Raw genomic sequence first — 15060 nt, 5'->3', positions numbered from 1 at the left:
AAGTTAAAAGTCCGAGTCTTCAGACTCCCAGCTCCCCCCCAATTTGGAACATTTTTTTCTATATCATCCCAGAAATTCTTATCCATATTTTAAATATCATAAACTTCAGTTCTACACATTTTTGTACTTAATGTATCTTGAAGTCCTTCAAATCAGAACCTCTAGGTCTACCTCATTTTTTTCATACTATATATTTGTTTCATTGTATAAATTGGTTAAACCCTTCTCTTGTCAATGCATGTTTAGGTTACTTTCATTACAAGTCTGCAGGAAGATCCTGTGACATACACCAAGATAATTTGGTGAGCATATCTGTAAGATAAAGTACTAGAAGTAGAATCGATATGTCAAAATGTATATGCATTTTTAAACAGATGTTACCAAATTAACCTCTAAAAATGTCAGTTTATGTTTCTGTCAACAGCGTGTGAAAGTGCCTTGAACTAACTTTTAATTTTACTGTTAATTTGGAAGAAAACCCATAATGATTTTGTTATAACAGGGGAAAGATCATGATTCTGGAGCCACACATGGGCTGTAGACATGCAATATTTTCCATGAGCCTGTTTTCCAAACTGAAACGGTGCTTCTCCTTTTTTGCATGTCAATTGCCTACCCATCTGGATCACTGTTTCTTGGGATGATGAAGTGGTCTGGAGAGACTTCTCACAAATGCCACATTTTCCATCCAATTGTAAAATGCTAATACTATGCTTCCATTTTCAGACCACGTTTACCTTCTTGAAAAAGCAAAGGTTCCTCTTGAAGGAATGCTATGTGCCTCCCTTTAAAAAAAAAAATTAGAGTTTATTCTGACCAAATTTTCCTTTGGAGGAAAAAAATACTCTCTGTGAGGCTAGAACATCCCCTCTGCCGCCACTCTTCACGTCTTCTGGGCGTGGGAAGAGGGGTTTTGGCCAAAACCTGTAAGACTGCCTCTTCCTGTGTGACCCTGGCCTATAAAGATAGCTTTAGTTTTCTCACCTTGAACGTGAAGAGGTTGAAACAGGCCACAGGGTGTGGGTGAGATTTTCTCCATCTGCTTTGTTCCCTCTGCCTTGCATTTTGTAGGTGCTGAAGAAATACTGAGTGAATGAATGGATTAATCTATACAGCCGTTTCCAGCCAAATCTCTTATCCTCATTTTTAAAAACGATCCACAGAACACTCGGTGTTTCGAACAAAAGAAAATTCAATTTGCTTTCCTTTACTTTAAGTTGGAGAATTGTCAGACACCGAAGCTGAAGTTTGGAGCTGGGGGACTCTTAGCTGGGACCCTGCCCTCTGTCCCCACATTTGTTCTGGCCCAGCTGCCGTCAGGAGGCGGAGCCAGGCGCCAAGCAAGCCACACAGGCTCATTTATACGGTTCAAAACTGGACTGACCGCTTCCTCCTGAAGCCCAGCTCTCATTTTGGCTGTAGAGAACAGTGAATGTACCTATTACAACCCAGCCAGAAGAGAGGACTCTATAATCAGAAAACCTCACAGTGCTGGGTTTGAACTTTTGGCCTGCATTTCTGCATAGGAGTTAAGCCTTTTTTTCCCCACCATTGAAATCCTGATTTCTCTTCTCTGCTTTATAAATATAATGGCACCAAACTAGTACACTTTCCTCTCCATCATTATAAGGTCCCACCCAGTGCACCATACGTGATGTGTAGTTTTTTCCTAGAAACACTTTCTCTTCTCTGAAACACAGGCGCTAAGGAGATGCAGAGGTGTTCTTCTCTATAGCCGGCTGCAGGCTTGATATGCAGAATTGGAAATTGGAAGGAAAACTTAGGAAATGGGATTTGTAGCTCTCTGGCCCAATTAGGACTCAAAGTCATTAAAAAAAAAAAAACCCCACCAATGATGTAACTATGATGTAGGCAAACTTCCCAGCAAAGTATTTTCCATTCATATCCTTTTTACACCCTTAATTGTAAGCCAGAATTTGGAAACAGGGAGATCTAACACCGGCATAGAACCGGGATATATTTGACTTCGTCTCATGCACCCTTGGATCTGAGTCCTGAGAACGTGGGCTGTTGGCCAAAGTTTTTAACGATTTTTTTAGGCACGTTTTTCTGAACCCGTGGTTTGCCTGTGAATTTTGAGACTGTTTCAGGTGTCAAGGCATATTTGTTCCCTTTTCTGGCCCTTCTGAATGCAGAGGGTGGCAGCTGCTGCAAACAGTAAGAATCTAGCCTCTGGGGGGCCCACAGCTGTGTTTGTGAGGAGGTGCCCCATGCAAGAGCCAGGAAAACGACAGGCCCAGAGCGGGTCTTCTGGGGTGCTCTCTGGTCCCACAGAAGACAGCTAACTGCTTGTCTCATGCTGGAGAAATCGGTTTCATCGAGAAGGGCTACACGTAGACATCCCCCTCCAAATATGAACAGCCAAGAATATTAACAGCTGAGATGTTATATGGTCCTGGGGTGCCTGGGGGCGATCCGAGTGAATTATGGTCTTTTTGCCTGGTGCGGGTCCACATCTGGAGAATGGTCAGAAGATGGTGTACCTGTTACCCAAGTAGGAGATTTTTTTTTAATGCAAAAATCACAATATGTATATGTAATGCCCAGATATACAGAGGAAGTGCACATTTCAGATGAGCCTCACTTCACCAGATGAGGTCTGTGTAATGCAGTCCTTTACAGCCTCTGGTGAAGTGCGTGGCTAGGAGCCTTCCTACCCAGTGCCATCCTCTGATTACTGTGTGCTTTAGCTGGTGATTGTTGGGTGAGAAACACCTAACATCTAAGAAATAAAGAAAAATGAACCAGTCCACATGCTAATCCCTGAAGCCGCGCCTCCTAATACCCAGTACTCCTGCCCCGACTTAGCTAAGTGGTTTTGGGATATAGATCTGATCAAAGCCACACACTCACAGTTCCCACAAGAAAGCAAGAGAACACACACAGGGCAAAGGAGAAAATCACTTCCTTCCAACTGCCTGAACACACGCGTTATTTTCTGTGCTAAACCACAACCTCTTGGTTTTCTTTGGTAATCTAGGGAATGAGAAGTGTTACCGATTTTTTTTTTTTTTTTTTTAAGATTCCTGCTATCCTTAAAGATTGAAAAGTTTTCCAGCGGCAGCTTGTGGGAACTAGAGATAGAGGAACAGTGGAAGCAAGATAACCATCTGCCTAGAGGTATTTTATTTCAGGGGCAGCTTTGAGACAAAATGCACATGAGGAGTTGTTGAAAATGGAGAGAATGGCTGAAATTATAGACTATTAGTGCTGGAAGGAGCCTTCGCAGGGATGCAATCTGGTCAGTTTTTTTGTTTGTTTGTTTTTGTGGTATGCGGGCCTCACCGCTGTGGCCTCTCCCGTTGCGGAGCACAGGCTCCAGACGCGCAGGCTCAGTGGCCATGGCTCACGGGCCCAGCCGCTCTGTGGCATGTGGGATCCTCCCAGATCGGGGCACGAACCCGTGTCCCCTGCATCGGCAGGCAGACCCTCAAGCACTGCGCCACCAGGGAAGCCTCCCAATCAGTTTTTAAATGAGGAAATTCAGCCGAGTAAGATTGACAGCTTACATCAGGGTTCATCCCGCTGTGCACCCTCAGATGAGACGAGAGGCAGAAAGGGATGTGTTGAAAGCGTCAAGGAGGGCTGTAGGGGGAAGCCCAGGAAGACAAACCAAATAAGGGGGTGGGAATAAGCATAAGGCTTAAGGAGGGGACTAGCTATTGAAACTGATTTGTCAAAAACCTCCCCGGCCGGTTGGACGGGGGACCCAGGAGTCCTGACCATAGGCAGGCTGTCCCTGTCTGGACAGGGAGACTGGAGGCGCTGAGTAAAGCGTTGACCGGGATTCTGATCACCTCTGCCTGCCCCCTCCCCAACCCTTATCTTCTGCGTGTTGATAATGCATCTCTTTGCACAAACCTGGTTCCCAGCTCCTGTGTTCAACTAGCTGCCTTTACCAACTCTGTCCTCCTGGGGGCTTTGCGCTGGAGCTTGTACCGTGCAGGAGGCCCCTGCTGTCACTTTTGATGCTGGTCAATGGGGCTGAGGCACGGACATCGGCACCTGAGGACATGGTCATCCACCTGGCTCCCTCCGTCCTGTGGAGCACCCCCAAGTGAGGAGGCCCCCGTGCTGATGGGAGAAGCTTGGTGCCAGCCCATTCTGTCCCCCTTTGGCTGGAGAAAACAGAGGGACTCAAGCAGAGACAGTTGTTACCTGTTCAGAAGCAGCCCTGCAAAGGCCATGTGCCTCTGAGTGAAGTGACACAAAGCTAACAGACAGTTTGCTTCCTTTGGGGCCTTTCTCCACTTGCCTCCGGCCTCTGTATTTGTTGTGTGTCTTGCATCTTGGTCGTCCTGCTAAGGTGGGAGGGGGTCCAGAGAGGCACTATGTGCCCCGCCCTTAGGCTACACGCACAGTCAACTAAATGAGGGACACACATCATAACTGCGTATTTCCTTGAATCTGAGACCCATGTTTCTTTCACAGTTTAACCTTCAGGATAATAGGATGTATTTTATAATGTATGGATACAGTTAATGTTTTTTTTAATCCCCTTAAAAGCTGTTATTAAAATATTGGGTACATCTTTGAGTCCGTTCTTAGAATGAAAGAAATGAGTATTATTTTCAATTGGCCCTTTCTTGTCTCTGATGTCAGTACCTTTTCTTATATATTTTTTACCTGAACTCTTGTTTCATTGTGAACTCTCCATTTCATACATTGATATAAAGAGTAAGTCTAATCTTCGCTCTCGTCTCACCGTCTGTGACATTTCTGAAGGTCCCCATGCTCTGCGGAGGCCTGAGGCAGTGATGCAACTTTCCCCAAATCACATCAATATCCACGTGCACCTCTGGGAACTGTGGGGCCTGGGAACCACTCACTTTCCCTTGAGATCTGTTTCTTCTTATGAAATCACATTCTCTGCCTTCTGAAATGTCTGTGGGCCTGCACTGTCCCCCAGGCCATCAGGGCATTTGTCAAAACTCAGAGAATTACACACTAAAAAGGAATTATACTGTAGCTAAATTGTACCCTCTATAAACTGACTTTTTGAAAAAATCGAGCCAAGCCACACATGTTCAAGTTTGTTGGTGCTGTTGTAACATTGTTTGCAAACTATTAGAAGGAACCTGAGTGTCCATGCACGGGGGACCAGTTAAATAAATTATGGTACTTGCATGTGATGATACAGTATGGGATAGCTTTTAAAAAGAATTAGGTAGACCTGAACATCATCTGATGTGGAATGTCTCCAAGCCATAGTGGCAAGTGAAGAAAAGGAATACTGCAATCAGTGGGCACCGTTTGCTCTCCTTTGTGTAAGTGTGTGTGTGTGTGTATGTGTGTGTGTTTGGGTTGTTTGGCAGATCTCCAGAAGGATGCATGGGAAATTGCCAGCCATATTTCCTCTGAAGAGAGGGACTGGGCGCTAAGGAACAGGATAGGAGGAAGACTTCACTGGCATTATACACCTTTTTTTGCATTTTGAGTTGTGTTCATTGGGCATATGTTGTCTCTTCAAGAAATAGATAAAAACAAAATAAAATAGATTGCTTTGATGGAAAGAAAAAAAAAAGGCCCACAGGACCCTGGAACTGAGTGGCCTGGGCCCCCGGTCTGATGGTTTCTGTTTCTCTTTTTCAGGTCCATCATCTGAGCTGACTCACTCGCCCACCAGCAGTGGGAAGGAGCTCTTCAGCCCTGTCCCCTTCCCTTCGGGCTCCACTGAGGATGTGTCTCCCAGTGGCCCCGTGCAGCCCCCGCCTCTCCCCCAGAAGAAGCTAGTGAGCCGGGCGGCCTCTTCCCCGGATGGCTTCTTCTGGACCCAAGGCTCCCCCAAGCCAAGAACAGCAGGTCCCAAGCTGAACCTCAGCCACTCGGAAACCAACGTCTGTGTCCATGACGAGCCCCACTTCAGCTACTCCTCAGGCCCCGGCAGCCGCCACCAGCACATCTTCTCTGCTTCCGAGCCTCTGGAGAAAACGTTCAAAGACAATGGCCCCTGGAGCCCAGCGCCAGGGCTGGCAGGCAGCCAGAGCCTGCAGGGCAAAGGGGTCTCCTCGGCTGCGGCCTCCCAGCTGAGCGTGTCCAGCCAGGCCTCGGCGGGCAGCGCCCAGCTGCAGCTCCACAGCCTCCTGAGCAGCATCAGCAGCAAGGAGGGCACCTACACCAAGCTGGGAGGGCTCTACGCCCAGTCCTTGGTCCGCCTCGTGGCCAGGTGTGAGGACCTCTTCATGGGCGGCCAGAAAAAGGGGCTGCGCTTCAGCGAGAATAACTGGTCCCTGTTCAAGCTGGCCTGTAACAAGCCCTGCTGCGACTCGGGGGATGCCATTTATTACTGTGCCACCTGCTCCGAGGACCCCGGCAGCACCTACGCTGTGAAAGTAGGTACCAACCCCTCCTCCCATTCCACAGTGCCGCCAGCCGGTCCTGGCTGAGGGGGGCAGCGCTATGGCTGGGGAAGTCATTTCCCCTCAGCCGGCTCCCGGAGGAGGGTAGTTTCCAAAAAATGCTTGGTGGGCTTCCCTGGTGGCGCAGTGGTTGAGAGTCCGCCTGCCAATGCAGGAGACGCGGGTTCGTGCCCCGGTCTGGGAGGATCCCGCATGCCGTGTAGCGGCTGGGCCCGTGGGCCGTGGCCGCTGGGCCTGCGCGTCCGGAGCCTGTGCTCCGCAACGGGAGAGGCCACGGCAGTGAGAGGCCCGCATACCGCAAAAAAAAAAACAAAACGCTCGGTGATCTCACTCTCTGCCTGGCCCAGGACGTGGTGCGATGTGATTTGTACAATGAATAGAAGGTTCATTCTGTGCATTCAGGAACGAACCTACATGATCGAGTTGGATTAAGACAGTTGCCTTTTAATGTAATGGAGAGTTCATTCATTTATTCAGCAGGTTTCTATTGGATGTCTACTATGAGCCAGGTATTTTGTAAAGATCTGAGTATACAGAGGTGAACATATGGTTCCCGTGGAGCTTATAATCTAATACGGGAGATAGGCAATTAAGACATAGTTCTTAAAATAGAGCCAGAAGGAGAGTTAGACCCAAGCATCATCTTGAACAGTAACAGTAATATTATTGATAGAGCAGTATACAACTAGACTCTTGGATGGGTGTGTTAACTACACGACCTCAAATCCTCACAGGGTAGGTAGGTGTTACAGGTGGGAAATAATCTGAGGCTCAAAATGATTAAGTAATCTGCCCACAGCTGGCAGGTGGCTAAGATGGATTTGAAGTCTTCTTTGTCTTGTCTCAAAGCCTATGCTACCACCCTGTCAGTTAAGAAGTTCTGGGAAGTTAAGGGACTAGTCCAAAGTAACACAGCTCTTTAATCATTGGCCCTGGATCAGGGCTGTTGCTAGCATGCCCCATTGCTCTTTTGGGGCACAGCTCTGAGTAAGCTGGTGGAGCTGTCTGTATCCATCTGGCCCCTCTGGTGGCCCCTTTTCTCATCTTCTTTTGGCGTCCCTTGAGCACCTGGTGGTCTGTGGTCCTTCTATAAATGCAGGCTTTTGTGAGGAGTGAGAAGGGAACCCTGAACTCTTTTCTGCCACCACCTGCCCCAAGACGTTCTTTTATTTCTAATTAGAAAAAATGCAAACAGTGAACTAACATGAAATGGTCTTGGCGGGGTAGCTTCCTTCTTACCAGTAAGATTTTTTTTAATACTGTGATTATTAGCCAAGGAAAATTGCAGTGAATTTTACTGTGAGATTTTTCTTTTAAAAAATTGGTGACACCACCATAAAATATAGATTGGGAACCCCTGATTTATTTGTTCAAGGGGCTCTGTATAATTACTCGCTGCCTTCTTGCAAAAAAAACTAGGCAGAAAGGTAGCTATTAGGAGGATCCAGTTCATTGTCAGAAATCAAGGCCCCAAAAGACTAGATAGATTTTTGAACTTCATTGCCTCTTTATATCTGAACTCAGCAGCTACTCTCTTGTTGAGCTACCCTTCCTGGTCACCCCCCCCCCAACCACAATTAAAAGAAAAAGAAACAACCCCAGCGTTTCCCTTCCTATTAGGAGGGTATCCAGTAAAGGAAGAGTGAGTAGACCCTCCAGAGAGCTGGACGTGGTCAGCCTGGTCATCGCTGGTGGCCCAGAGCCAGGGGTCTGTATCCATGCAATGAAAGGGATGGAAATTTGAGCTCCTTGAAAGTCAAGGGGATGGAGGTGCCTTTAGGAAGTTCTTTGCTTCTGACAACCTAGTGGACCTGAGAAAGGGATCTGTGAATAAGGTCTCTGCTTCCACCCTGAACATTTCCTGTGTTCAAGTGCATGTGTTACTCTCCCCCATCTCCTTGGGCTGGACCTGGGCGGCTCCTTCACTGTCAAGAGACAGCTGACTTCTCCATTTTGAGGAGGAAAGAGCCTGGTGGGACAGGCTTAATCCCTCTTGCCCGTGGGGTAGAAAGTGATACGGCCCAGGGGGCCACCTGGTGCAAGATCTGCCGCTGGATCAGAACCTCCGGGCAAAGGGGTTTGGTTTTTATATCCATGATGGTGATGTGCAACTTGGATTCTAGGACCTCCTGTAACAATGTAGAATTAGCCAGTTCTCCGAAGAACAGTGCAGAAAATTCAGCATTTCCAGAGGATGTTAAAAGGCAGCATCGTTCATTGCATTCGAAATGTAAAACATAAGGAAGCCAGTGATAGACCTTGGTCCTCTTAAGGAAGAGAGTCCCCGGGGTCTCCACTTTGATTTTGCTGGAGCCTTGGCAGCTCAGGGACTGTCTCTGTAATGTGTGAAAAGGAAATCTGGAGAAGAGCTTCCAGTATTCAGAGTCTGGGGAACAACAATATCTATTTGCAAATGTGCCTGGCCTGGGGGGGAGGGGAGGGGGCGGGGCATGGAGCATCCTTCCACACTGCTGTTCCACTTCATTAGTGCTGATCCTAGATGGAATACAGTCATCTGAATCAGCTGAATCCCCAGGAGTGGGGAGCGGGGCTCCTTCCCGCTCCGCCTGGCTGTGGCTGAGCTCATTTCATCCGTGCCTGGGAAGCAGGAGCTTCAGTTGCAGGCTCGCACCTGCTCGGGCTGATGCTGGTCCCTGTGTTTTGTCGGCTTGGCACCCTGTAGCCACGAGGAGGTGAAGCCAGCTCGTGTAGCCCAGCTCCACGAGTGTGAGGAGGGAAAAAAAGCCTTAGTTGTGTGTGCTTTCGAAGCTGTTTCATGCCTCAGTCAGCCAGAACTCCGGTAATTAGGGACCTGTGCTAAGCGGGCTGGGCCTTTTTTATTTAACAGACGTGACTTAGCCCCGATTTTCAACCACGAATCAGGCCGTGGCACCAAAGTTTAAAGTGAGACTTGGCTCAGTGAAACGTTTGAAATTTGAGCTGAACCAAAGGCCTTTGTGAAGGTCTTGAGCCAGAACTCAAGCACAGACTCCCTGAAAATGAACTTGGGGGGGCGGTGAGGGGAGATGGGGTGGAAAAGAAGCCGTCCCCTCCCTTCGCCCCCTCCTCTCCCCTCACCTCTAATCTGACACTGTAGAATGATCTTGGCGGCCCCGCCCAGGGCTGCCCCTCTGGATAACACACGCTCTGTCCTTTGTCCGAGGCAGTGAGGAAGCTGCAGGTCTTGCCAGAGGGACCAGCTCACTGATTCTGAAATGCATCCAGGCCACTTGTCATTCACTCTCCTCTTTCGTTTGCACCTCTGTGCGAAGTGCCTGGAGCTCCCGAGGAGAGTGTTTGCGGGGCCCAGGCCTTTGATACCCTGGAGAAAGGGGATCCTTGGAAACACAGCCCAGGCCCCGGCAGCTGCACCCTCTGGGTTTGTACAGCCAGCCAGCTCTGGAATTGCCCAGCACCACCACACGGCTACAGCCGGACCCGCCAGGGCAGTCACCATAGCAACCTCTCCCGGTGGGTGCTCGCCTGGGCAGTGTGTTGAAAGCCACACCTGTGTTGTGTCCTTTAATGCTCCCAGTGGCCCTGTGAAGAGGGACACTGCCCCTGAGATACAGAGGAGAAACACACTTGGAGGTAAATACCATTGATCTTCTGTATTCGTGGATTCTGCGTTTGTGAATTCGATGCTGAAACTTACTTGTAACCCCACATCAATGCTTGGAGGAATTTGGAGTTCATTACTGAACTGGCACACAGTGGGCGGGGGCGGAAATCCGGGTCATCCGACTTGCGAATCTTCAGCTGAGGTGGTACAAGGGGACCCTCCGCCTTCTTGTTTCAGCTCTCATACTGTACACAGGTGTACTTTTTGTGTCTATTTAGTGCCTCATCGTCACACTTTTGTGCTTTTCGTTGGTGATTTCGCTCTTTAAAATGGCCACGCTGAGCGCTGAAGTCCTGTCTCGTGTTCCTAAGGCCAGGAAGGCTGTGATGCACCTTTGAGAGGGTGTTAGATCAGCTTAGTTCAGGCATGAGTTACACTGCTGTTGGCCGTCAGTGTTAGTGCATCCGCAGTATCTATGAATAAGGCGTCTTTAAACAGAAACACACAGTATACAACAAGGTTACATACTGATAAGTTGGTGAACATCTTGTGACCAGAGGCTTGCAAGAACTTCACATTGTATTTCCCCAGGAGCAGTGGTTCAGCATTCATGCATTCAGTGTTTGTGGCTACTTAATAGAACATAACGACCACAAATAACAAGAATCAAGGGAAAGTTGCCAATGTTTGCAGAGTTTATATTTAAACTAAGGTCCTTTTCTCTCCAAAGCCCATACTTTTCACCTTTAGAACACTTCTTAGCTGTATAATCTAGGGCAAATAATTTAACCTCTTGAAGTCTCAGTTTCCTCCTCTGTAGTAGCATCTACCTCATTGAGTTGTTCAATGAGATTTAACGAGACACTATGTGAAAAAATGCTTTGTAGGCATGGTGCAAGAGTTCGGTATGTATATGTTGTAGTTGAGAAGCCCTCGCTGGAGGGGATGACATCAGTATCCATGGATGGCACAGCAGATGGGTCCATACACAGGGGTTGATATTTATATGTAAAACTGTTTTTTGAGGACCCCTCCCAAATTTCCTTTAGTGTAATAGTGTTCCAGAAGACTGCCATTTAAAAACTGAATACAGGGCTTCCCCAGTGGCGCAGTGGTTAAGAATCCGCCTGCCAGTGCAGGGGACACGGGTTCGATCCCTGGCCCGGGAAGATCCCACATGCTGCGGAGCAACTAAGCCCGTGCACCACAACTACTGAGCCTGCACTCTGGAGCCTGTGCTCTGCAACGAGAGGCCACAACGATGAGAGGCCCGCACACCGCAACGAGGAGTAGCCCCTGCTTGCCTCAACTAGAGAGAGCCCATGTGCAGCAATGGGGACCCAACACAGCCAAAAATAAAAACTGAATATAGCTGGGTGTGCTCGGATAAGAAAGAGCGTGCAGCAGTGCCTTTTAGGCATGCATTCTGAAATCACTTTTGTTAGTAATAGGAAGCACTGTCTGGGATAAAATGTACTTCCCTTTTATTTCTATTCTACTTCTCTAATAGAGGGATCAATAAATTAATGTGTTCTCTCCCCCCAACCCTCCAATTATCTTTTAAAAAGTTTTCTCAGAAGCAGAGCTCTTTTATGCCAGGTTTTATGCTGAGCTTTGTAGAGCTGCAATATAAATAAATCTCTTTGAAAAGGTACTTGCAACAGAACTTCTAAAAATGTCACCTGTAAGCATTGTGGTGCTCCATAAACACTGCTGTACTCATCTGAGTGCAGCCATGCAGCACCCCAAAGGGTTATTTTGGGATTGTTTGCAGGATGATATTTTATAGATGGAGGCGAAATGCCTTTCTTCTTAGGATTATGCACTCACTGATCCTTACCTTTCTACAAAGTACGGCTGGGGTTGCATCATCTCCTTTTGAGAGGGGCACCCACAGACCATATACCGTCCCTTTCAGTGTAATTAGAGGGATATTGAGACCTGACGGGGCCATTGTGTCTGGCTCAAGACTCTTCAGTTGTGTGGCCACCAGATGAGGGTTCCTGTTGCTCAGGATCCTTAGGTGGCAGTCGCTGTCGTTAGTACAAGAAGATATAGAAGAGGTGGGAAAGACACTGGGAATTCCCCAAAGGAGCTTGAGATCATCCGTCTGTTTATTCCCACCTCTGGTTCAGAGGGTGCCTTTGGGCCCTCTGGGTTCCCTATTCTCTGGAGAGCTTTCTGTTTTCTTTCAGCTGCTCTGACTCACCCTTGTAGGAAAAGCTCGTGGCTTCCACTTAGCGGCTCCACTGAAATCAGCCCAACAGGTTGTGCCAGCTGGTAGGCATGGCATATGTACCTGGATCTAGAAACTAGGGCAGCCTAAGAGAATTTGACCAAGTCCTAGAGGTTTAGGGCCTGCATCTGCCCCCAAGATTCCCCAAGAAGGGAACATCCCAGGGGTCGAACACATCTATTATAAGGTAGCTGCCAATTCAGGTGTGAGGGCTGGGGAGTGAGGCTGACTGCCTGTGTAAGCTCTTATCTGGCTTCCTGAGAATTTGTCCAGCCTACACTGTGGGCATGGGGACGTCTTCCTACCAAGGGAACTCACTCTTGCTGGGTTGTATGATAATTTTAGGTTTAAGTTATTAAGAAATTGCCAAACTGTATTCCAAAGTGGTGGTACCATTTTACATTCCACCAGCTATAAATGAGAGTTCCCATTTCTCCACATCCTCATAGACACTTGCTATTATCATTTTATTATAGCCGTTCTGGTGGGCCTCACCTGGTCTCTCATTGTGGTTTTGACTTGCATTTCCCTTATGATTCATGATGTTGAACATCTTTTCATGTGTTTATGGCCAATTATATATTTCTTTGGTGAAATGCCTGTTAATATCTTTTGCCCACCTTTTGATTGGGTAATTTATCTTATTACTGCATTGCAGGAATTTTTGGTAAATTCTGGATAGAAATCATTTTACTGGATATGTGTTTTGCAAATATTTCCTCCCACTCTATTACTTGTCTTTGCATTTTCTTAGTATCTTTTGAAGCATACAAGTTTTGAGTTTCGGTAAGGTCAAGTTTGTCCCTTTTTTTCTTTTATGGACCATGCTTTTGGTGTGGTATCTGAGAAATCCTTGCTCAACCTAAGGTCTCAAAGATTCTGTCCTGTGTTTTCTTCAAAAGTGTGTATGGTTTGGCTCTCACATCTAAGTCTCTCCATTTTGACCTAGGTCTCTGGGATCCATTTTGAGTTAAACTGTGTGTACGGTGTGAGCTATGGGTTTCAGTTCACCGTTTTGCATGTGGATATCTAAAGTCCCAACACCAGTTGCTGAACCGAATGATGGCTCTGGCTCTTTGACCTCACTGCCCCTTTCCCCCGCAGATCTGCAAAACCCCTGAGCCCAAAGCAGCCTCATACTGCAGCCCTTCCGTGCCCGTGCACTTCAACATCCAGCAGGACTGCGGCCACTTTGTCGCCTCGGTGCCCTCCAGCATGCTCACCTCTCCCGATGCGCCCAAGGACCCCCTGTCTGCCCTGCCTTCACATCCCCCCGCCCAGGAGCAGGACTGCGTGGTGGTCATCACCCGAGAGGTACCCCACCAGACCGCCTCGGACTTTGTGCAAGACTCAGCCACCAGCCACCAGTCTGAGCCCGAGGTTTACGAGCGGCGCGTGTGCTTCCTGCTTCTGCAGCTCTGCAATGGGCTGGAGCACCTGAAGGAGCACGGGATCATCCACCGGGACCTGTGCCTGGAGAACCTGCTGCTGGTGCACTGTGCCCCACAGGCCTCCCCGGACCCCTCCTCCGCCACCTCCTGGGGCCCTCCCACCGCCGTACCCCCTGCCCCTGCCGCTACCCCCTCCTCTTGCCCCTCTGCTGCCCTCCCAGTCGGCGTCACCCCCACCCCTCCGGCGGGCCCCGCCTGTCAGGGAGGGCCCGGCGAGAAGCACCTGCCCCGACTCATCATCAGCAACTTCCTGAAGGCCAAGCAGAAGCCGGGCGGTACCGCCAACCTGCAGCAGAAAAAGAGCCAGGCCCGCCTGGCCCCAGAGATTGTGTCTGCCTCCCAGTACCGCAAGTTCGACGAGTTCCAAACGGGCATCCTCATTTACGAGCTGCTCCACCAGCCCAACCCGTTCGAAGTGCGGGCCCAGCTGCGGGAGCAGGACTACCGGCAAGAGGACCTGCCCCCACTGCCCGCGCTGTCCCTCTACTCGCCGGGCCTGCAGCGGCTCGCGCACCTGCTGCTGCAGGCGGACCCCATCAAGCGCATCCGCATCGGCGAGGCCAAGCGCGTGCTGCAGTGCCTTCTGTGGGGACCCCGGCGGGAGCTGGTGGAGCAGCCGGGCACCTCGGAGGAGGTGCTGTGCGCCACGCTCAGCAACTGGATCGACATGAAGCGGGCCCTGATGATGATGAAGTTCGCCGAGAAGGCGGTGGACCGCCGGCGCGGGGTGGAGCTGGAGGACTGGCTCTGCTGCCAGTATCTGGCGTCGGCGGAGCCCGGAGCTCTCTTACAGTCGCTGAAGCTCCTGCAGCTTCTGTGAGGCAGCCCCCGGCCCCCGTGCTGCCCCCAGCCCTGCCCTGCCTTGCCTTGGAAACATCTGTGTCTCCTGGGAAATGGTACAAATGACTGTTGTACTTGGATGTAATATATATATATATACACGTAAGATATAAATACAAAAGACTGAGGATGTCACTGCCCACCCTGGTCTGGCCTCCTCTCCTCCCCTAGTCTTGAAGTTTTCCCCTACAATTGTGTACATTTCTAGCTTATTGCAAGGTCCTGAGGACAGTGTGGCCAGCAGAGTGAAGCCTGGACTCTGGTCTCACTACCCCATTATGGGCTCTCTTTACCCTCTTGTCAAGTGGCTATTTAAAAAAAAAAAAACAACACCTCCATTTTTAATTAAAATTTTCGGTTGACTCATGAGTAAAGAAAGCTCTTTTATCCTCAAGTGCACAAGTGTGTTAATACCTTTGGTGGGTAAAATTGTTTTTAAGCCCCTGAAGCAGTGGCTTCAAGGCCACCTGAACTGTCCTCTATCTTACACTTCTCGTAAGATAGAGCAATAGGCTGCAAGGGTCCCAGGCATGCAGAGACCAGTTAATCTTCCCTACTTGTCTCCCCACCTAACAAAGTCTCTTAGGAAGA

General features: G+C 49.0%; 1 protein-coding gene across 1 annotated transcript in view; it reads left to right on the top strand.

Moving 5' to 3' along the window:
- Window positions 1–14797, top strand: part of PRAG1 (PEAK1 related, kinase-activating pseudokinase 1) — a 48842-nt gene extending 34045 nt beyond the window's left edge. The window contains exons 5-6 of the mRNA XM_060085963.1: window positions 5614–6353; window positions 13283–14797. Coding sequence (XP_059941946.1) covers window positions 5614–6353; window positions 13283–14449 — 1907 coding nt within the window. The 3' untranslated portion in view covers window positions 14450–14797. The remainder of the gene's footprint in view (window positions 1–5613; window positions 6354–13282) is intronic.
- The last annotated feature ends 263 nt before the right edge of the window (window positions 14798–15060 follow it).

Source organism: Mesoplodon densirostris, chromosome 20 (assembly GCF_025265405.1).
Source record: "Mesoplodon densirostris isolate mMesDen1 chromosome 20, mMesDen1 primary haplotype, whole genome shotgun sequence".
Taxonomy (NCBI): Eukaryota; Metazoa; Chordata; class Mammalia; order Artiodactyla; family Ziphiidae; genus Mesoplodon; species Mesoplodon densirostris.
This window is presented reverse-complemented; position numbering and strand designations above follow the sequence as displayed.